This window comes from Equus quagga, chromosome 11, assembly GCF_021613505.1.
Source record: "Equus quagga isolate Etosha38 chromosome 11, UCLA_HA_Equagga_1.0, whole genome shotgun sequence".
NCBI lineage: Eukaryota > Metazoa > Chordata > Mammalia > Perissodactyla > Equidae > Equus > Equus quagga.
In genome coordinates this window covers 64,110,822-64,132,310 of record NC_060277.1, presented here as the reverse complement: position 1 = coordinate 64,132,310, position 21,489 = coordinate 64,110,822, and the positions used below count along the sequence as shown (strand labels likewise).

Sequence of the window (21,489 nt, the reverse complement as noted above, 5' to 3'; positions counted from 1 at the left end):
TATTTTTTTTTTTGCTGAGGAAGACCAGCCCTGAGCTAACACCTGTTGCCAGTCTTCCCCTTCTTTTCCTTTTTTTTTTCTTGAGGAAGACCAACCACAAGCCAACATCTGTGCCAATCCTCCGCCACTCTGTATGTGGGTTGCTGCCACAGCATGGCCAATGAATGGTGTAGGTCTGCACCTGGGATCTGAACCCCCAAACCAGGGCAGCTGAAGCTGGAGTGTGCCAAATCCAACCACTACACGACTGGGTTGGCCCCTTATTCTCGATTTTTTTATAACAAGGAATTTTAAAAATCTTTCATAAAAATAATCAAAATAATTATTTCAAAAACAATCCTAATTCTAAGATTGCGGCTTAGATGTTACTTCCTCTGTGAAGACTTCTTCAGCCCCTTTATGTAATAAATTTATCCTTCCTCGCTCTGATTTCCCCACAACATGCATGACCTTCCTTCTTCAGATAAAAGAAAGCTCAGAAATCTGTCCAGCTGGAGTCAAAGTTATTCCAAGAACTAAGCTTAACGAAACTTGGTCTTGACCACTAGTCTGGGAGGAACGGCGGGTGCTCCTTTCCACTTCGCGGCGTCCATCCTGCCCCCAGGGTGGACCCTGAGTGGAGGAGGATGGGCGCACCTGGGAGTGCAGGAGCTGCACGCGGTCGCTGGCATCCAGCAGCTCCTGTTCCGACAGCCTGCGGGTCCTCTCTGTCTGCTCCAGGGCCACCTTCATTTCCTCCAGCTCCTCCAGCAAGAGGCCATTCCTGCGCTCCATGATGGCCAGCTGCTCCTTGAGGTCCTCGTTGCTCCTCAGGGCGTCATCCAGGTGCAGCTGGGAATCCTTCAGGGGAAACCAGGAGTGAGGCCAGAGCCCAGGGCAGGCTGAGGGCCAGGCCAGGTCCAGCACAGGCCGCCCGCTCACCTTGAGCTGGCCCTGGACTGTGCGCAGGTGTTTCTGGGTTTCTCCCGCCTGGCGGATGGAATGGCCCAGCTGAATCTCCATCTCGTTGAGATCTCCCTCCATCTTCTTCTTCAGCCTCTGGGCGTCATTCCGGCTCCGGATCTCAGCATCCAGCATGCTCTGCGTGGCCTCTGCGGCCCGCTGACTGTTTCTTTTAAGTTGCTCGATTTCTTCATCCTTCTCGATGACCTTGCGGTCAAGCTCGGATTTCACCTGGCTCAACTCTAGTTGGACACGCAAAATCTTGCTCTCCTCGTGTTCCAAGGAACCCTGATAAAAGCAAAGCAGTGATTGGGAGTGCCGTGGGCAGCCATATTCTTGAATGAGTATTTTTATCCCCATTAAGATAAAATGGGTATTATCATACCCACGTTACGGATGAGTAGAACAACACTCAAAAAGGTCAAACGATTTGCTCCCAAATGTCCCTACTAGTAATGAAGCTGGAACTGAAACTTTGTATTTGTCATTAACAAACAATCTTATGTCTCGGGGAGACAGAGCATCTTTTTGAATTAGTAAAAATTTTATTGGGTGTCTATTTTAATAATGACCATAAGTCAGGAGCCAATCCATTCTCTGAAATGACAGAGCAACTGATCTCTCATTATCCTGTGTTATGGAGATATCCACAGAAACATCTCGACCATCCGCCCTGCACTGGCCACCGCTGATTATTACATCAGGACCCTGCACTACTTCGATCCTACAGATTTCCCAATAGCCAGAGACGATCGTGGGCAACTCTCTGTCAAAACGGAGGGATTCTGAGCCGGCTCTCACGATGTTTGGTGATTGATTTCTCGCTTCTTGAGAGGAAGATATTGAGGGCATAATGAATAAATTTTTTTATTTTCCAAAGGAGAAATACGATGGACTAGCGGACACCCAGGAGGTGAAGCAGCGGGGCCCGGCTGTTTCCCCAGGGATGGCTGGATGTTCTTCCCCAGTGGAGCCTCAGCTCCTCCTGGCAGGAAGCGCCCAAAGGGGCGGTCGAATTGCCCTCCTTCAGTGTCCCATCCTTCTGAGCTCCCCCGTGTCGGATCCCAGACACTTGCCTCCGCCTCCTCCAGGGCAGCCTGGAGGTCTGACTTCTCTTGTTCCACTTGTTTCTTGCTCTTTTCCATCTCCTGAAGATTCTTGCTGGTCTCTGCAATCTGCTCAGTTAGGTCAGAAATCTCTTCTGCAAAGGACACGCTCAATTTAGGCTGTTGCAACAGGCTCCGGTTGGCAGCACAGGCATTGGGGACTGGCGGTTCATGCACAATATTTATATCAAAGAGAATGCGGTAGAGCCCTTTGGGGGAGGTGTTGGCAAGGTACAGGCATGTCACCTCACCTGAACTATGCAGAGAGAACAGCAACAAGAACTCTGGACAGCCCTAAAACCTCACAGAGGATACGGATGGTCACAGAGTGGACCAGAGGGGAGACTGGTGGGCAAAAATCCATAGAATCGTAGTCTTTTGGAACTAGAAGGGGCTTTAAGGCACATTGGACGGGTCTCATTTTGTTGGTCAGGAGTTTGAGGTCCTAAGGGATTTAGTGACATGCCCGAGGACACGAAGCCATGTGGAGACAGAATCCGTGGAAGATCTTGTTCTCTCACAGAGCGGACAGCTTAGCAGCCCACTGTACCCTCCGCCCTCAAGGACATGATGTAGCTGCCACTATGTCCCACATCAGGACGTCAACTGAGTCAATGAGTAAATGCGAGCATTTTGTGGGCAGTAGGAAGGAGGCCACGTTTGGAGGCGGCTGTGGCCAAGTCGGGGAGAGGTGGCAGGAAGAGCAGGGGACCATTACACGCCTGTGGTGGGGAGAGCTCACCTTGCAGATTTTTATTCTCCCGCCTCAGCGTCTCTAGCTGATCCATCACCTCCTCGTAGGCATTCCTCATCTTGAAGAGTTCAGTACTAAGTGACCTGGACTCTTTCTGAGAAGCTTCCAACTCTGCTTTGCTCTCATCCAGCTTTTGCTTCCAGTCTGCAAGGACCTAGAAGATGAAAAGGGACATGTGAGAAGCAGAAACGGCCCAGGGACTTGAAGAGTCCATGTAACCAGGGCTGTCAGCAACGCCAAGGTTACCCATCCATCCTTAGGGACCAAAGACACAGGGTGGGCCGCACTCTAGATCACAATAGCACTTCGGGTGATCTGCCGCATTCTTAAAAACACATTTTGATCTCAGAGTCATCTGAATTAGCTTTAAGTAAAAATAAAGTTCCCTTTGGAGGGAGCAGCACAAAATTAAAGAGACACTGCAAATCCCACCCCTCTCCCAAACTGGGCCTTGATGCTCCCGCTGCGGGCCTCCCGGAATGTGTGTGCATCTCACACATCCAGGCCTGAAAGGCTGTGGCTTTCATCACTGCTATCAAGAGCTTGGGACGGACCTTATCGAAGTTCCTCTGCTTCTTGTCCAGGGTGGCACAGGCGGTGTGGGCCCGTTCCAGATCCAGCATGAGGTCATCCACTTCTCCCTGGAGCCTCTGCTTGGTTTTCTCCAAGGAAGCACACTTGGAGCTCACCGCCTCTGTGTTTTCCTCGGCCTCCTGGAGCCTCTGGGCCAGTTTCTTCCTAAGAGAACCAGACCTTTTCTATTGTTGGCAAAGGTAGACTATTTTAGAAGTAACTGTCAAATCTAAAGAGAAACGAGGAGTCTATATGGGACTGGCACTTGAGAAGACCCAGATCTAGAGTTTCACGAATGGACGGGATCTAAGAATCACCTGGAGAGTCCCAAAATTCTTGGTGGCAAAGCAGGTCACCAAGGAAGCACCAAGGGAAGCAGGTGGAATGGACAGTTCCAAGGCAGGGACAGAGAGACCCTATCTGAAAACTTAAGAAAGCTCGAAGGCCTGGGTAGGAAGAGAGATTATCCCAAGGTGGGAAGAACTCTCTGTCCCTTCACTTGCGTCTTAGGGTCACCTCTCCTACAGTAACCTGTGAGCCCATACTTGGCCTCCTCCAGCTCCTCCATGCACTGGATGGCGTCCGTCTCGTACTTGGTCCTCCACTGGGCAACCTCGCTGTTGGCCTTGGACAGCGCCCTCTGCAGCTCGGCCTTGCCTTCCTGCTCCTCCTCGTACTGTTCCCGCAGCAGGTCACAGTCGTGGCGGGAGGACTGCAGGGCGTGGGCCAGGGCGTTCTTGGCCTGCCGAATTACAGTGGTGACCAAATCGCAAAAAACCTTTGGCCATTTTCCAAGTTAAGGTATTTTCATTTAAACTGGCGTTTCCCAGCTTGAATCGTTTCCATGCTGTCTTCACAAATTTTTCTCTACTAGCGTATTGCCTGTTTTATTTACTGAATTTTTAAAAAGTTGGCTCGTTTATTATATTCAGATATATTTATTTAAAAAGTAAATGACTATACTACAGTAACTGGAAAACCATTAACGTTTGCCATAAATAGAAGGTAAACATAAGAACAAACGCAATGGAAATAAAGCAACGTTATCACCTTCCAGGTAGGCACTCGGCTGCTGTGCTCTGTGCCTGAGGCCTACTCTCTATTGCTTAATAAGGAACATAAGCATGTGCTGGAGAGACTCATCCAAAGTGAGACCTCTTCCTTGATGGAATCAGAAGAATTGAGGCAGAATTAGAAAGGGAAGAATTTTCTCCCTGCTAGGTGCAATGTTATGAAATGCTGTGACCATGAAAAACCTAAAAGCATCTTTTGGGGTCACCAGGGGGCTGTGTGCCCACACCGGGGAGCTCTGATTCAAGCTGCACCATCTCCGTGGCTCTGCCTCCTCTTCCTGAGCAGGGAAGGACACGCCAGAGGCCTCCATGACTCCCTCCCGTCTGGTTAGGAGGACAGTTCAGCTCTCATCATGACGGTCACATCAAAGAAAGAGTTCTGTTGACGCAACGCAGTCATCTGTACATCAGTACAGATGATGTACATTGGTACATTTTCATTCTTTTCAAACACAAATAAACAGCAAAACTTTGCCCAGGAAGGAAAACTTCGCTGCTACTGAATCCTGGCCTCGCTCCTGGGATGGACCTTCTCACTGCTCATCCAGACTCTGATTCTCGCCACTCCCCGCGCCCCCTCGGTCCACCAAAGAGCCTTACCGTGCACTAGAAAGATGGAGGCAAACATAGTGCTTGTTCTTTTTTGGAAGAGGCAGATGGATTTTGTGAGAATTCCAAAAGATTTCCTTACAAGTCTTAGCTGGTGCGTGGCAACCTCAGAATTACATTTACACAGTTTTGCCAATGCCTGGATTCCTATTCTAATACTTGAACACACATCGGCAGCATTTACTAAGCATCTACTGTGTGCACTGTTCTACTGTGCGCTGTTCCTGCTGTTTACTATGACAGTGGGGAAAAATTCCTCTTGCCCTCCAGGAGGTTACAGATCAGTGGGGAGGCAGGCATTACAAACATGCGCATCTGGACATTGACGTCAAGAACACGATGATGATGGTGTTTGTGTTTACACAAATGTCCCAAGGGTGCCTCTAAAACCATGCAGTCTTTTTGGAGAAGAGGAGCTTAAAATCAGGTGTTGTAGCAGGTAATACACAAAGTGTGATGTAGAAGAAAGAGGAGGGCATTTCAAGCAACCTGGATGCACTGCGGGGCAGAGTAAAGGAACACAGAGGCAGAGATGGTCCAGCTAGTGCAGTGACATGGAGGGGATGGCCCTGGTTGGAGAGCGGATTTTATCAGACCACCCTGTGGGGCCAGAAGAGCCCAGAGGATGGACCACCCTTACAGTTTTCTAGTTCTAAGGAGGGAAACCCAATGCCAAGGTCCTCTAACCTCAAAGAACGGGTTCCTACCATACTACAAGGCAGAGAGAAGAAGCACCAGACTTGGCGATGTAGCTCTGCCTCCAACCAGCTTCGTGGCTTCTTGGGTTCTTTCTAACTCTGCCATTCCAAAAAGAGGCATCCTCACCTTGGTTTCTTCTTCCAGTTGCCTCTTAAGATCCTCCAGCTGCTGGGTCAGGGCCTGCTTGCTCTTGGTCAGCTGTGAGATCAGAGACTCCTTCTCCTCCATTTGGTGGCTCAGCTCCCCTACCAAACAGATGCGGCCCCCGTGTCAGTGCCGCTGAGCATCCTCTCCCACGGCCCAGCTGGACCACAGCGCCCTGCTCATCCTCACCATTTTGGGTCTGCAGTCTTGCCTTCTGCATGTTCAGATCATGGATTAACTGTGTCTGTTGGTCATCCTTGGCTTTGATTTCATTAAATTGGTCTTCCACAGTTCGGCACATTCTTTCTATGTTACTCTTTTAAAAAAAAAAAAGAATCAACATGAATGGGAAAAATGGATTCCTGGTGCTCAATATTGAACTGACAATCTGACGGTTTAGCTTCTTGTCAGGTAAAACAAAAATACAAAGACAGAACACATAAAGTCAGTTTAAAAGGTCATAATCATTTCACATTTGTTTCACTTTTATTTGTATTGCTGCTTAATCACCAATAGCTTGAAAATCAGCTTTTGGTAGATAAGTACTTAATGATTTGTAAACAAACCTTTGAGAAGATGCCACTCAAAGAAACCCGGGATCTTCTTGTAACATAAGCAATTTTATTGCCATGTGCATAATATTGTCTTGGATGTGTCTGTTTGCAAGCAATATATTCAGGTGACACTGTTGAGCAGTTCATTTAATTATATAAACGGTTCCCTACAGTGGAGGCAGCGTGGAGGGGTTCTCATCCTCGGCTTCTGGTCAGCCTGTATTTTTGTGAAATGTGTTTAAAACCTTGCATGTGTTGTAGAATTCTTCCCTCCTCCTCCTCCACCTCATATAATATAAAATAAATATATCAAGCATATATTTTTCCTTCGACTGTGAAGTACGAGATGGCAGCAGAAGAGGCAGGAATGTGAAATCCAAAGGAAGTTCTCAAGGGGCTTAGGGTATCTTTGAGAAGATGACATACGAACACAAAAGAATCTAATCTGGGGAAGCTGAAAAAGCGAGGGGGACTCAGAAGGAGAAAAAGCAAAGGATACAACAACTTAAAAAGTGTAAAGAAATATAAAATGCTTCTTCTACTGGGTTTTAAAATTGGAAACAGAGAGCAGACAGCAATGATGGAGACAGGGAGGTTGTAGGGAGGGACTGGCCATAGGCACGGCACGTGGGTGCTGCTGGAGCCGCTCCTAACGCAGCCGACTCTGTAATCTAGCCTGGCTTGCTACAGGGGAGAGAGAGGGTAGCAGAGGGAGGGAGAGAGAGAGAATGGGGAGGGGGGCTACAGAATATACATACAGACACAACTTCTCAGAGAAAGGAAAAAAACCAAGACAGGCAGAAAAATGGGGAAGCAGGAAGGAGAGAGAAAGGAGTTGCCGTCAGGGAGTGAGGAAGAAATCAAGAGAAAGCACAGCTGTGTGGACCCAGACTGGACCCACACAAGGACAGCAAGGGACAGCGTGGAGACCACCTTCATTCTCTGACCGGTATCTCCCACTCCTTTTCTCCACAGACAGCCTGACCTTCTGGGCACCCTCTGCCCGAGGCCCACGGCTCCCTCTCTGGGGTCACTGCTTCCAGCCCAGCTCAGCAGCCACAAGTACAGCTCTGAGCTCCCTGGAGGGAGGGCCACTCTTGAATCCAGGAGCACGCGGTCGTGCTCTGAGGACACCTTTGCTTTGAAGTCACACGCAGAGGTGGTTTACCACAAAGCTGGTGAAATCTAAGCTTCAGGGCCCTCATTTGCATGGGCCCCAGAGTGTGCAGGTTGCTGTAGAAGGGTCCAGGTCGGGAGCAGAAGAGGGTTGCAAGCAGAATATATTTCTAGGTAAGCATTTCTGAAAAATGGCTAAAGAGGTCTCAGAAGACAGGGACCTGAGTGTCCAAGGCGCCAGTAATTTGTGACTTATTTTTCTCATTCTAAATAAATACTTATTTACCTGCTTAATTTTGCATTCACAATTTTGCGTATACTTTCTTTAAGAGCCCTCCCGAGTTTTATATGCTTCGAGTGCCACCACACCTGGATCCACCCCAGCTCTCATGCATATCCTCACGGTGGTTGTGCCTCCCAGGGACTAATAGTATGGGCTAAGACAGAGACTTGTAGAAAACCACACCCAGCAAGGCCCCGTGGTGTGATCCATCCACAGGTTTAGTTCTAGAAAATGCCAGATGGATCAGAAGCTTTCTGAAAGGTTCTGGAAGGCTGATGAGACCTTGAGTCGTAGCATATCATTGGATCAAGCTTGACTGACTTGAATGAATTTGGGGGATTGGGAGCAGGCAGAAGTGGGGGAGAGGGTTTCAGTTTAGAACACGCAGGGAGTTTGGGGTACTGAATTACACAAGCGCCCTGGGCAGCCAGATATTTTCGCCTTGCATTTGCCAAAAGCAGAAGGGGCAGGTACCTTCGACTTGGAGACAGTCTCCACGTTGCTGGCCATGTCATCGATCTCCATCTTCAGCTCGCTCTTCTCCTGCTCCAGTTTCTGCTTGACCCTCTGCAGGTTGTCTATCTGCTCCCCGAGCTCAGCCACACTGTCCGCGTGCTTCTTCCGCAGAGCGGCAGTGGTGGCTTCATGCTGCAGGGTGGCCTCCTCCAGGTCCCTGCGGAGTTTCTGGAACTCAGCCTCCCGCTTCTTGTTCATCTCAATCTGGGCTGAAGTCGCCCCACTGGCTTCTTCCAGCCGCTCGCTGATCTCCTCCAGTTCTCTGGCCAGATCCGAGCGCTGCTTCTCAATCTTGCCTCTGAGAGTGTGTTCTGCTTCAATCTCTTCCTCCAGCTCTTCTGTGCGGGCCTGAAAGTGTCACCGTATCAGGAATGTTGTGGGGACAGCAGCCCACTCTGGGAGGGGTGGGTGGTGAGGGTTGGGAGTAGGCACGATAAAGTAAAGAATATACTGTCCCATTAAATTAGTGAAAAAAACTTGGCAACAATCTCAATGTGCATCAACAAGGGAATGGTCAAGTCAGCTGCGTTGGCGCCATGCTCCAGGGTCCATGAAGCAGCCAGATGGCCACCCACCTCTACCATGGACAGCTCTGCAGAATGCACTGCTGTGTGAAGGGAGCAAGCTGCAGAATGATCGTCTCAGTATGATAATATTTAGGCCGAAAAATATAAAGGATTAAATAGTTCTTGTTCCTTTATATTTTATGTATATATTTTTATGTGTTTATATCTTATATATTTCTGTATAGATATACATATACATATATTTTATGTGTACATTATATATATTTTATGTTCTTATTCCTTTATATTTTTATGTATATACATATACATATATATGTGTGTGTATATATATATGTCTTATATATATATTTTTAAAGATTGACACCTGAGCTAACAACCATTGCCAATCTTCTTTTTTTTGTTTTTCTGCTTTTTCTCCCCAAATCCCCCCAGTACATAGTTTTATATCCTAGTTGTGAGTGCCTCTGGTTGTGCTATGTGGGACGCCACATCAGCATGGCCTGATGAGCAGTGCCATGTCCGTGCCCAGGATCCGAACCAGCGAAACCCCGGGCAACCGAAGCAGAGCGCGAGAACTTAACCACTGGGCCATGGGGCTGGCCCCTATCCTGTATATTTTTGAGGGGTCTTAAATGTGTACATAAATCCATAGCCAAAGATCCAGAAGGAGGCACGTCCACCTGAAACTGGTGGTCACTTCTGAGAAGACGGCGAGGTCACTGGGCTTACGGGTGGCGGCCAAAGCATCCTTATCAGCAATGTTTAGCCTTATTGGCAACATTTTAATTATTTTCAAGGACGTCTATTTATGTGCTACTTAGAAAATTAAAATATCATTTCAAAAAATAAAGAGCAGGACAGGATGTTCTCTCCAGCTCCGAGGGGAGGAAGAGAAGCAGCTGAAGAAACACAGGGGAGGAGCACGGAAGGACACTTGTGAAGCGGTTTTCGGGATGGGAGGGTTGACGCCCTTACCTGCAGTTCTTTAATCTTCTTCTGTAACTGCAAACTGAGGACCTGCTCGTCGTCAATCTTGGTTTGTAACTGACTGATTTCAAACTCCTTCCTGCAAATATACATATATATATATATATTTAAAATAAGATGAAATACAAGCGTTTTAAAGGGGAAAGTTGGCTTTCAGGCTCAAACATGAGTGAAAATGCAAACAAAAATGCAATATCTACTTCTTCAATTTCTCCTCTGCTTGCTGCTTGTCATTTTCTAGATCCATAATGGATTCGTGGCACATTTTCAGGTCTCCTTCCAGCTTCCTCCTCACTCTCTCCAGGTCGGCCCGCAGTTTCTTCTCCTGCTCTAAGCAGCCCTCCAGCTGGGAAGACACGGTGGGTGGGAAGGTTGAGAACCTTCTGGGAAAATGAGCTTGTCCCTTCAGCTAGTGCAGCCACACACAGCCTGGGGCCTCCTTGGGTCCCGTAGGGTGTGGCTGCCTTCCTCTGGCCCCAAGAGGGAGCAAGCTTTTCCCCTGTCTCCCCACTCCCTCCTCCTCCAGCAAAGGCTACCCGAGAGGGCTGGTTACCCCAGGGGCCTCCTGGTGCCTCTTTCAGTTGATTCCCACTTGGCCTGTCTCAGGCCACGTTCCCAGTAGAAACATGGTGCCTGCAGGTGCATGCTCTTGCCCAGACAGGAACAAATGGGGCTTGTATGGACGGGCACTGCTGCACCTGTGCCTGTGAAGGTCCGGACTGCTCACCATCACTCCTCCCCCACTTACACCATGCAACCGTGGGGAGATTCAGGCAAAGAATTTGTGTGTGTGTGTGTAATGTGTGTATGTGTGTGTGTGTGTGTGTGGGCATTTGTGTGGGTGCAGTGGAAAGGGGCTGGGGGAGGAGGACACCTGCTCTGGCCTCAGAAAAATTAGAGATCTGGAAAAGTTCTAGCCATAAACTGGAAAACCTGAAAACTTCAAAGCTGGCTCTTAGGTCAAGAAAGTGCTGGGGGACCAATGGAAATTTTCACGGCCACAAATGGAACTCGTTTTGAACAATGTCAGAACAGGTTTAGAGCTGCTGGAACCCAAAGGACCGACAAGTGGATGCTGATAATGATAATAACAAGGATGATGACGCTAGCAGCTAATGTTTTCTGGAACGCTCTGTACGTGCTGAGCTTCCCATGGAAACCCTCCGAGATGGAGCTAGTTGTAGCCCCGTTTCACAAGGTGGAAACTGAGCCTACGCGAGGTTCAGTGGCTCGCCCAGCATTCCAGATGTGTTTGGAGTGGACTGAGATCTGAACTCAGGGATTCTCATTCCAGAGGCTGAACGCTTGACCTCTGCATCCCATGTCGGCCCTGTCTTGCCTGTGCTTCCACAAGTGATAACCATGAGAGCCCCGCGGTAAAGCATCCTCACGTCATCGGTCTGCTGCTCCAGCTTGGCGTTTATTTTGATCAGACCGTTGACTTTGTCTTCTTCAACCTGAAGATCGTCCAGGGTTTGCTGATGGGCCTCCTGCAGCGATTTCTTCTCTTTGGTCAATTTGGAAATATTTCCTTCAAGCGCAGTCATTTCCTCAGAAAGATTCTTTACCTACGAGAATATCAACACCAACTGAAATGTTCAAACAAGTAAACCACAAGCTTCCAGCAAAGGCTATTGATTCTTTTTTCCGTTTTGGCTACTGCTTCTCTACCTCCGCAGCAGGCGCTCACTGTGTTGGCTGCATCATCCTGGAATTGGCAGCCTCTCGGTTCTTTATCTTCCTCACTGGCCTATCCCCGTGCCCGAAATCCTGCCATTAGGACTATGTCTTTCAAGAGGGCTTTATATGTTACAACCGTTAAACGCTAATATGCTACCTCTGAAGGGTGACACATCAGTCTATATTTGCCATGATATATCCATGGGAATTTGCTGTTAGGTTGGCTGACGGGGGTTTAGAAGGAGGCAGGAAGGGGGAGGAGAGGCACGAGGAGATACGCAAGAATATCCAGAATGGGTGTCCCGTGTTGTCAGGAAGCAGGACAAGGCACCAGACACGGAGCTCGAACTTGTTTCCATGTGCAACGCTCTTCCAGATCAGAGACGGCTAACTCTCGATCCACAGGCTGAATCTGGCCACAGACATCTTTTCTTTAGTCCACAGAGTGCTTTACAACTTTTAAATAAGTCATCAACACTGAAGAAAATGAGATTTCACATAAAATCTGGATTTCTGGCTTCCTACAGAAAGTTGGAAGCTCTGGCAATGCTGGATTGCCATTCCCACCTGCTAACAGTGCCAGGAGCTAGTCATGGTTGCCCCTTGTGGACAGGGCAAGTGCTCTCCAGTTTGCCACAGTCCGCACCCCTCCCTATCGTGTCTTTCCACTACTCCCAGTTGTCTATTCGACACTGACTCTGAGTCATCTCACACCTGGCCAACCTCATCCCTGACTCCACCTCATTGGTAACCATCATGATATGAATCATGTATTGTGCTTTTCATTTATTTTTGTATAATGTTCACTATTTTGCGTGCATGTAATTTTAGTCTACATAGATGGTATCGTGCTGCATATTTCATTTTCTTATTTTCCCCCCAACTCAGCACTGGGTCTTTTACATTCGTTTTGTCTGCCTGTGGGCACGAGCCTGTTGCTCCTGATGGCTGTGTGGAAGTCTCTGGTGTGCATCCTCCACATCTCACCTCTCCATTCCCCAGTGCAGACCCTGATACTGCCTCCAGCTCTCCCCACCACAAGCAACGCTGCCACAAACATCCTCGTCCATGTCCCCTTATGGACCAGCAGAATTCCCTGGTCTATTCACCCAGGAGCAGAAACACTGGGTTGAAGGATATGTGGATTCTTAATTTGACTAAGTATTTCCGGACGCCTTTCCCAAAGGTTGCATCAGTTTATACTCTACTAATAAGGCACGAGGGTCCCTGTACCCCCCTCCTCCAATCTTTGCCATTGTCAGCCTTCTGCCTCCTCCACCACTGGCCTCCCTCTTTATCTGCCTGGCCCCTGGAGGCATTTTGGTTTGCTCTTCCTGTGCCCAATGCTGTGAGAAACAAAGATGAAGTGGACGCCATCCTTCTCAAGGATCTCTTGCTTTGTGGAGGCTGGCAGGCTGGGAGGTTGGGTCTGGGAGTTTGTGGCACATCCAGGCAGGCAGAAGGAGGGAGGAACGGAGCCTACAGGGTGCATAATGAGGCCGAGGACAGACCTTGGGACCTGACCACCTGTCGACTCGCTCCCGCCTCTCACTTCCAGGCCAGGCTGGGTTAGCGGGGCTCCTGCTCCGCCTGGCTCCTCCCTACGGAGTGGGAGTCAGGGTCGGTCTGGAGACTGTGGGGATCCCGGGGGTGTGCCCACCTTGTTCTCTGTGGCATGCTTCTCCTTTTCCACTTTCGTCAGGGTCAGCTCCAGGTCGTCAATGTCTCTCTTGAGAGAGGAACATTTATCTTCCAGGTTCCTCTTCTTGGCGACCAGCTCAGAATTCACCTCTTCCTCCTCTTCCAGCCTCTCGCTCAGCTCCTTGACCTTGGCTTCCAGCTGAATCTTGCTTTTGATGAGCCCCTCGCACCGCTCCTCGGCGTCCATCAGGTTTTCTGTTTCCTGAAAGAACCAGATCACTGTTTTGCTTGGCCTCTTGACGCAGCCTAGAAGGGAAGGGCTTGGCCTCCAAAAGTCCATTAACTAGACCTAAGCCAAGGAATGCACACACACACTTATGTGCACATATATGCACACACACACACACACACACTTACATATCATCCATATATATATATTTAACCACTAAGGACATCATCCACTTAGTAAAAATTCATCTAAAGTAATTTCAAGCCAAGGCATTCATGAAGTTCGTGACGCCTCTGCAAATTTGCCAAATTTGAACCCTGGCCGTCTCATGCTTCCTACCACCCCCAGTGGAAAAATGAGTCATCTACTCTATGTTATCACAATATTTCCAAAACATTGCTACCTCTTGACTTTCACTAGGAAAGTGCTGCCCACCTCTTGCCCGGCCTCCCTGAGCCACAGAACAGAAAATTCAAAATAGACGAGAATAAGTAAATAAATAAATCCATGTGCCAGAAGACTCTAATGAGTCGCTAGGACAGGCCAAGCGACTTCTTAAACTTCACTGGGCGACATCTTCTCACACAAGGGCACTGTAAGAACTGGACACACATCTCAAAGTTTTGGATGAAAAGGGAATGAGAGCCTGTGTCTACTCAGCCTGCACTGTATGCTGGGCATTTCACACCCACGGACTCATCCCCTACTCCCGGCAGCCCTATGGGGCGGGTACCATTACTATGCCTGTTTTACAGATGAGAAGACTGAGGCACAAAGAGGATAAGCAACTTGCCCGAGGTCACACAGCTGTCAAATGGAGGATCGAGGATGTAAACCCAGAGATCTGGTTCCGGAACCTGTTCTCCAGTCCACTGTGCTTGGGGAAGTGCTCCTAACAACCACATTATACTGACCGGAAAGCGAACGGGGAAGAGAAAATGCTTTCTATGTAAGGCACAAGATAAATGCCTTAACTCCGTGAAATGAGATGATCACACGGCTAGTACTGTGTATATGAACTGCATATATTATGCACTGTGTATATTATGTACCGTGTATGTGGCTTCACTTCCGCTATTTCCTCGATAAAAGTGTGTAACTTCAAAGTATTTTTTGAGTAAGATCATATTATTGAAAATCATGTATAGAAAATTACTCTTTATGCTTCGAACTGAATTATTTAACTTTAGTGATTTATTTTTATTTTTATTTATAAGATTTTTTAAAGACCTGGGGCACTCCTGACAGCTTTTTATTTTGATGCCAGACACATACCCCTCATACCCACAGCTAAATATGTCCAACCCACTGTTGAAGACAGGGAGAAATCAGGGCGAGCAGAAACTCACTTTGCAGATCTATTTTCCAGCAGGATCTGCCTGGGCAAAGCCAGGGCCAGGCCCCCCTTTCTCGGCAGGGTGGGGCTGCAATACTTTGTCCGCCCACTGGGTGGCACCACTGTCTCTTGAAAAGACCCCTGATGGGGCCTCAAGGTTGCTCATCCTTTTCTGTTCTCAGGAAGAAGGAAGGAACTTACAGACTGGACCTGCAGCTGGAGGTCATTCTTTTCCTGCAGCAGGGTCACCATTTTCTCCTCCAGCTCCTTCCGGCGAGCCTCAGATCTGGCCAGCTCCTCCTTGGCCCTCTCGAAGTCTTCCTTCATGGTAGCCATCTCCCTCTCAGCCTCTGCGCTCTTCAGCAGGGGCTTGATTTTGAAGAAGAGGTTCATCCAGGGCCAGTGCTTGACGTTCATAAAAGAGCGGATGTTGTACTGGATACAGAAGATGGAGTCCCTGTACATGGCAGGATTGGGATTAATGAACCACAGCAGGGTCTAGTCTCCACCCCCACTTGCCCCCATGGGCCCCAGGACCTTCCACCTCCTGGGTGGGTGGGAAGGAGATCCAGCAAGCTCTGCAGATCCTCAGAGAAGTTCTGCAGGTGAGGGCAGAGGAAACAGCACGTGCAAAGGTTGGGAGGCGAGAGAGGGCATGGGGCCATGTGTGGATCTCCATCCACCAGCTTCCACCTCCACCACCCTATTAAGAATACTGTGCCTACACGTATCAGGGCCTCCTAATTACTAATGCCATGAGCATCTTTCATTCCTAGCTTTTGGGGTCTTTCTCTCACACTTGAGTTGCTAACTCTCACCTTTTTGAGTCTCCCTTCTGCCTTTCATTCCAAGATGAAGCAGCTTTCCTGTTTCACAGCATTTGGCTGCACGGACTCCCTCTTTCTGCTTGAGTGCTAGTGTGCACCCAGGACCTGTCTTCACTCTGCTGCTCATCTCCCAGACTCCAGCCCTCGTGGAATTGATCTATTTTCCTAATTTCCACTGTTGCCTACATCCCAGCGACACCCACGCTATCTCCTACTTTTCCTCCTCCACAGCTTCACAACACAAAGCTCATGTGTACCTGAGCCTGTACCCGAACTCTTGCTTCCCTTTCTCTTAAACTGGCACCTTCTTTGGGATTTCTTTCATTTCCTTGCTGGCTTCTATCTGCTTCACTGAGCTAGATGCCTGGGAGATATTCTTGACTAATACATAATGGCGGCCCATCATGGCAAGAACAATGCTAGAGCTACACAGGGTATCAGGGAATCAGGGGGAATGGGCTTCCACCCAAATTCCCCTCTCCCTGAAATTCCCACACATAACCAGCCATCCATGTTGCTATTGCTTCTTTTGACTTGTTGAGGGACTAAGACTCTCCAATAGTCCTTCAATCCATCCCCTCCTCTCTCACCCATCAACTATTTCTTAATTCAGGTTCTTGTCATCTTTTACTCAGACTTCTGTCACAGCCTGGTCTTGGCCTCTCCTGTCCTCTTGGGTCCACTCTTCTCAGAGCTGCCAGAGTGATTTCTCCGAGCTGCAAACTCGATCCTCTCACTTGTCTCCTCACATGCCTCCCACAGCTCCCCGCAACCAGATGATCCCATCTGGGCTCATTAACGTGGTGCGTGGGGATCTCCAGGGAGCCTGCCTCCTGCCCCATGCTCCCAGCACAGTGATTTGCTTGTCGGTCTCCCTCCCAGGCCACCTTTCTCAGGTTACGCAAAGCTTCCTCTAGAAAGTTCTTTCTTTTTGCTGACCCCTTCATGCCAACGCCAACACCCAACCAGACTGGGGGCTTGTTCTTGTCAGTCCCCATTGCCCTGAATATGACTCTGACATTGTGCTTGTCACAGGTGTTAAAATTGGCCACACACATGTCTGCTTCCTGCTCACTGTGGGCTCCTGGCGGGCAGGGTTCATTTCTGCATGCCCAGTGCCAAGAAGAATCCCAAGCACAGAACTACTGCTCAGTGAAGGTTGGTTCAATGAACGAACGAGTAAATTAATATCCCAAAACTAAAGCAGGGAGCGATAATCAGCCCTGTAGCGAGGGCAGGGGAAGGTGGGGGAGGGTCTGCATCACCTCCTCTCTATCATCTTCTTGAACTCCACCCGCATCAGGTACCCCCGGCACAGAGCCTGCGTGCGTGTCATCAGGGTCACCAGCTTCTCATCTCGCATCTCCTCCAGAAGTCCCAGGAGCCCAGCTTTGAAGAACACCTGCATTAAAGGAGAGATGAGTTGAGTCCTGCTTTGTCCTCAGCAGGCGTTCAAACTGGGCTCTTATGGGGACCTGTTTCCGCCCAACCCCAACCCTGGGCTTCCAGAGCCCTGGGTCAGGACAGGCAGCCATCTGCCTCCCAGGACTTGCTTCTTGGCAGCTCTGGTTTCTGCAGTGGCCCTTCCTGTGTCCTGTTCCAAAGTATGTTCCAGGTCCCAGCACCCACATGGACGATTGTGGCAGAGCTCACATACAGCAAACCTCCTCGTGGTCCTCGCTCTGCCCAGCTGAGGAGGCTGGTCCCACCTCAGGCCCGTTCACCCACTGCCCATGCCGGCAGAGCTTCCTTGGTCCCTGTGATGTTCCGAGGAAACAGGGAGCCTTGGGGGCAGCAGGCTTTTCCCTGGTGACGATGGATGCTCCCCCAAAGCCTGGCCCTTTCTGGGATGGAGAGTCTTGGAGTTGGGCCAGGATCTGAAGCTGGCCTTTGCCAACTCATTATCCATGTCACCTGGAGCAAATTTCTTGTCCTCTGGGAGCCTCCACTTCCCCTGCCCTCCCAATGACCCCCTGAGGTCAGTACCACCCTTATCACCATGAGGTTATTGGGAGGATTCAATGGAAGGTGTGCAGATGGCATGTCACAGGGCTCGATGCACATGTGCTCAACAAATGGGAGCCATTTTTCGGTTATATTTATTCTTCTCACATCCTCACTGTCCTGGAACTCTTTCTGTGTTCTCTTCTCCCTTGGCTCTCTCATCCCCTTTGAGAGGGCCTTTCCTCTCCTCCCTCCGGGACAAGCGAGCTCCCGAGTGCTTTCTTCCACGGCTGATGGGGCTTGGGCTTCCGATTAAGGCTCTAGACTCTTAAAAACCAACATGGAAATGGAGCCGTCTGTACTTAGACGCAAGGCTCCCTTCACCTGGGCTCCTGGGCAACGGGTCATCAGGTTGACCAGACGGGGAAAGGGGGAGACCCTTTCCTCTGATCAGCTAGCAGGTAGCCCAGGGCTGTGGGTGACAGGGGTGGCGGTGTCCCAGCTTCACCTGTTCTCACCTTGGTGTGGCCAAACCTGTACTGCTCCCGGTCCACGTCGATGGAGTTCAGAAGCTTCTCAGAAGCATTTTTGCTATCAATAAACTGCCCTTCTGGGATGGCACTGGCATTGAGGATCCGGTACCTGAGGAGCGAGCACCGTGGCGCAGTTCAAGGGCCTGCTGGCAGCTGGGTGTGAGCGGCATGTGGGGAGCAGGGCCTCTGGCCGCGCAGCCCTGGGCAGAGCCGGGATCCCGCTCCCCGTGCTTTTTCCTGAGGGCTGCACGCGCTCCTCTCCCTCGGGCTCAGGGTCCTAAGAGCCCAGTCATTCTGTGGTGACCTGGGCCAGGCCATGCCCTCCCCCTTCCCATGGGTGAGGCTTGCACAGGAGCAGGTGGTGTAGATCGTACTTGGGATGGGAACCATGAGACTGAGGGAAGACAGACTCAGAAAGCCACTGTGGCTTAGTGACAAGAGTCTGCCAACAGTTGGGCGGGCACACAGGAAGCAGAAGAGATGCCTCACTCTCACTGAAGCCCTGCACTGAGAGGTGGGGCCAGGCCTCCCATCTACTCAGATCCTCCTCACAGCTTGGCAGGGCTGGGTAGGGTGGTGGTTTCAGTTAAGGGATTAAATTTCCTGCTTGGAGTCAATCCCTGAGAAAGGCCCCATACCTGAGACCAGGCCTTCTAGAACCTTCTGCTCCAGGCTTAAGAGGAAAATGGAATATTGTGCAGCTAATCTGGAAGAAGGGGAATCTAGGGATTGATTCTAGACAAGCAAGATGGGGCAGGAGGGAGAGAAACATAACAGAAGGGAGCTCAGCTGACAGCATGGATGGAATTTTGCTTTCAGAGAAAATGGTTCTCATCTGATGCAACAGAGCCTTGAAACCAGCTGTGACCTGCAGACCTCCGGTTCTCCCAGCTCTGGAGGGTCCTCTCCCCTCCTCCACTCTGGACATGGCCTGGGCTTGTGGGCCAAGGTGGCAGCTGGGAGGAGAGAGTTGGTCTAGAGCAGTGGGTCTCAACGGGGGCGATTTGTCCCCCCCAGGGGACATTTGGCAAAATCTGGAGACATTTTTGATTGGCACAGCTCTTCCGGCAGGTGTGGTTTGTTACCAGCCAGGGTAGAGGCCAAGGATGCTGGTAAAATGCTATAATGCACGGGGCAGCCCCACAATAAAGGGCTATCTAGCCCCAAATGCCCGTGGTGCGGAGGTTGAGAAACCCTGATCTAGAGTCGCAGTCAGACTAGAGTGGTCTGGGCTCTGAATTTGGAGCCACTTTGGGCTGGCCCAGCACTCACTCTGGACATGGGATCACTCCTTCAGCAGAAGATGAAGCCCATGGAAACCCTGGGAGGCTTGTGAGCTCACCAAAGCCCAGCCCAAGGAGCGCCTTTGGGGGACGGAAGAGGAGGCTTCAAAAGGAGAGACGCAGAGGCGAGGCGACCTACCGCTGTTTGAAGTCAGCGTAGAGAATCCGGCTGGGGAACCCTTTCCTGCAAATCCGGATGCCCTCAAGGACCCCGTTACAGCGCAGCTGGTGCAGGACCAAGTGGTGGTCCATCACGCCTGGGGAGAGAGTGTCCCGGGATGTGTCGGTGGCTTTTTCATTGTTTCCTTTGATGATCTGGGCACCATGAGACACTCCAACACACCCGGACTTGAGTAGAAAGGGTTAGTGCCAGCTCTAGGGTTGGGAGTGGCTGGAGCCTGCTATAGTCTCACAGAAGAAATAATCCCAACCTCTTGGGGGCACTCTAACACCCCATGAACCATGGGAATGAAAGCCAAAATATTGATCTTTACTATTCATGGCCCCTAACTTTGTAGCTAGGCTTCAAAGAGGGCAGAATGAGTATGGAGTGCCCCTCGGGCTTCCCATTAGATAAGCTGAGATGCCCTTCTGCCTCTGCTCAGGGACAGGGAGGTACAATCTCAGGCTGTGCCTTTAGTGGGAGAAGGGAAAGAGGAGAAAAGACGGAGGGCTGGGGGAGGGAGGGAGGAAGTCGAATGCAGGGCAGTCACCTGCCGACTGTCGAGCATCTGCTCTGGGAAGCAAGGGGGAGATCACTGAAGCTGGAGTGGAAAAAGACGAGCTAGAGGAACAAGCCCCCATGGGGGCGGTGACATGGCCACTCTTGGTAACCAGCCTGGGTCAGGCACAAGTCAAACAGAGATCAAGAAAATTCTGTCTTGGGGCTGTGTGAGGGGTCTGAGGAAAGGTACTATGGCTACAGAATGGGTTCTCATTGTGGGTTCCCTAAGTTATCAGGGAGAGGTGGGGCTAAAGCTGGCTTTGACTTCGTTTTCTGGAAACTTACAGAATGCTCCCGTTTCCCTAGTTGTTGTGAGGAAAGACCATGATACGTTTATACAATTTTCAAGATTCTGCTAGGGCTGCATTTTCTGATCCAGTAGTTTTTGGCCACATGTGGTTATTTAAATTTCAATTTATCAAAATGAAAATCTCGTGTGTTTAGTTGCACCAGCCACATTTCATGTAATAGTGGCTACCATACTGGACAGCGCAGATATAGAACATTTCCATCATTCTTGGAAGTTCCAGTGGACAGTGATTCTCTTGAGGAAAAAGTGGTTAAGACCAAGGAGAAAATATATCAAAAATTCAGAGAATCTCTGATGTGAGAGAACCTTAGAAATCATCTAGTCCAGCTCCCGTTACTTCTTGGAGGAGGATTCCGAGGGGTTCAGATCCCAGCTGTGCTGTTTACTAGCTGCGTGAACTCTGACTTTCTATGCCTCAGTTTCTTCATTTATAACATAAGGATAATGAGAGTATCTACTTCATAAGGCTGTTGTGAGGATTGAGTTAACATGAGGAAAAAGCTTCAAATAGCCCCTGACACACAGTCGGGGCACAAGAGACTCCTGCTATTGCTGTTCTTTGTTTGGTACCAACAGGCATGGGTAAGACGTGGTGGAGGCCTCCATCTCCACAAGAGCCAGAGAAGGGAGAAAAGGCATAAGCAGAGGACAATCGATCCTTCGAGAGACAGAAGAAAACTCAAAGACTATCATTTTACGCTGGGGAGACGAGAGCTGCCGCTCTGCTTGCCAAGCTGGGCATCGTGTTGGGGCTGCGTCCACTCAGAGGGGAGACTTTTTCTAATTCCCACAAAGGCATCCTACAAGAAGGAAGGACTCTGAGGGGCACTGAGCCTCGAGAGGTCGAGTGTCTTGCAGGTTGGTAGCGTTGCAGATATTGGACTCCCTCCCCTCTCAGGGCCCCTCCTGCTTGTCAGGCTCAGAACTCTGGTTGAGTTCTCTTGGGGCTCACCTCTGTCCTTCCCAACCTAGGCTGAGACAGGGTCTGGAAGGTCCATGAAAAGAATCCCCCTTTTGCCATTGCACCAACCAGCAAAACTTCTAGAAATTTCCCTGAGCCTCATCTTCTCATGTCACAGTCCCTGAAGGACTCTTCTCT

General features: G+C 49.8%; 1 protein-coding gene across 1 annotated transcript in view; it reads right to left on the bottom strand.

Moving 5' to 3' along the window:
- Window positions 1–21,489, bottom strand: part of LOC124246350 (myosin-13) — a 47,689-nt gene that overhangs the window by 6,515 nt on the left and 19,685 nt on the right. Inside the window, exons 17-33 of the mRNA XM_046674410.1 lie at window positions 19,496–19,613; window positions 18,059–18,182; window positions 16,862–16,998; window positions 14,971–15,226; window positions 13,224–13,466; window positions 11,275–11,451; window positions 10,084–10,229; window positions 9,872–9,962; window positions 8,328–8,717; window positions 6,090–6,216; window positions 5,883–6,001; window positions 3,921–4,117; window positions 3,357–3,540; window positions 2,791–2,956; window positions 2,019–2,143; window positions 922–1,230; window positions 637–840 (exon numbers count right to left, since the gene is read on the bottom strand). Coding sequence (XP_046530366.1) covers window positions 637–840; window positions 922–1,230; window positions 2,019–2,143; window positions 2,791–2,956; window positions 3,357–3,540; window positions 3,921–4,117; window positions 5,883–6,001; window positions 6,090–6,216; window positions 8,328–8,717; window positions 9,872–9,962; window positions 10,084–10,229; window positions 11,275–11,451; window positions 13,224–13,466; window positions 14,971–15,226; window positions 16,862–16,998; window positions 18,059–18,182; window positions 19,496–19,613 — 3,113 coding nt within the window. The remainder of the gene's footprint in view (window positions 1–636; window positions 841–921; window positions 1,231–2,018; window positions 2,144–2,790; window positions 2,957–3,356; window positions 3,541–3,920; window positions 4,118–5,882; window positions 6,002–6,089; window positions 6,217–8,327; window positions 8,718–9,871; window positions 9,963–10,083; window positions 10,230–11,274; window positions 11,452–13,223; window positions 13,467–14,970; window positions 15,227–16,861; window positions 16,999–18,058; window positions 18,183–19,495; window positions 19,614–21,489) is intronic.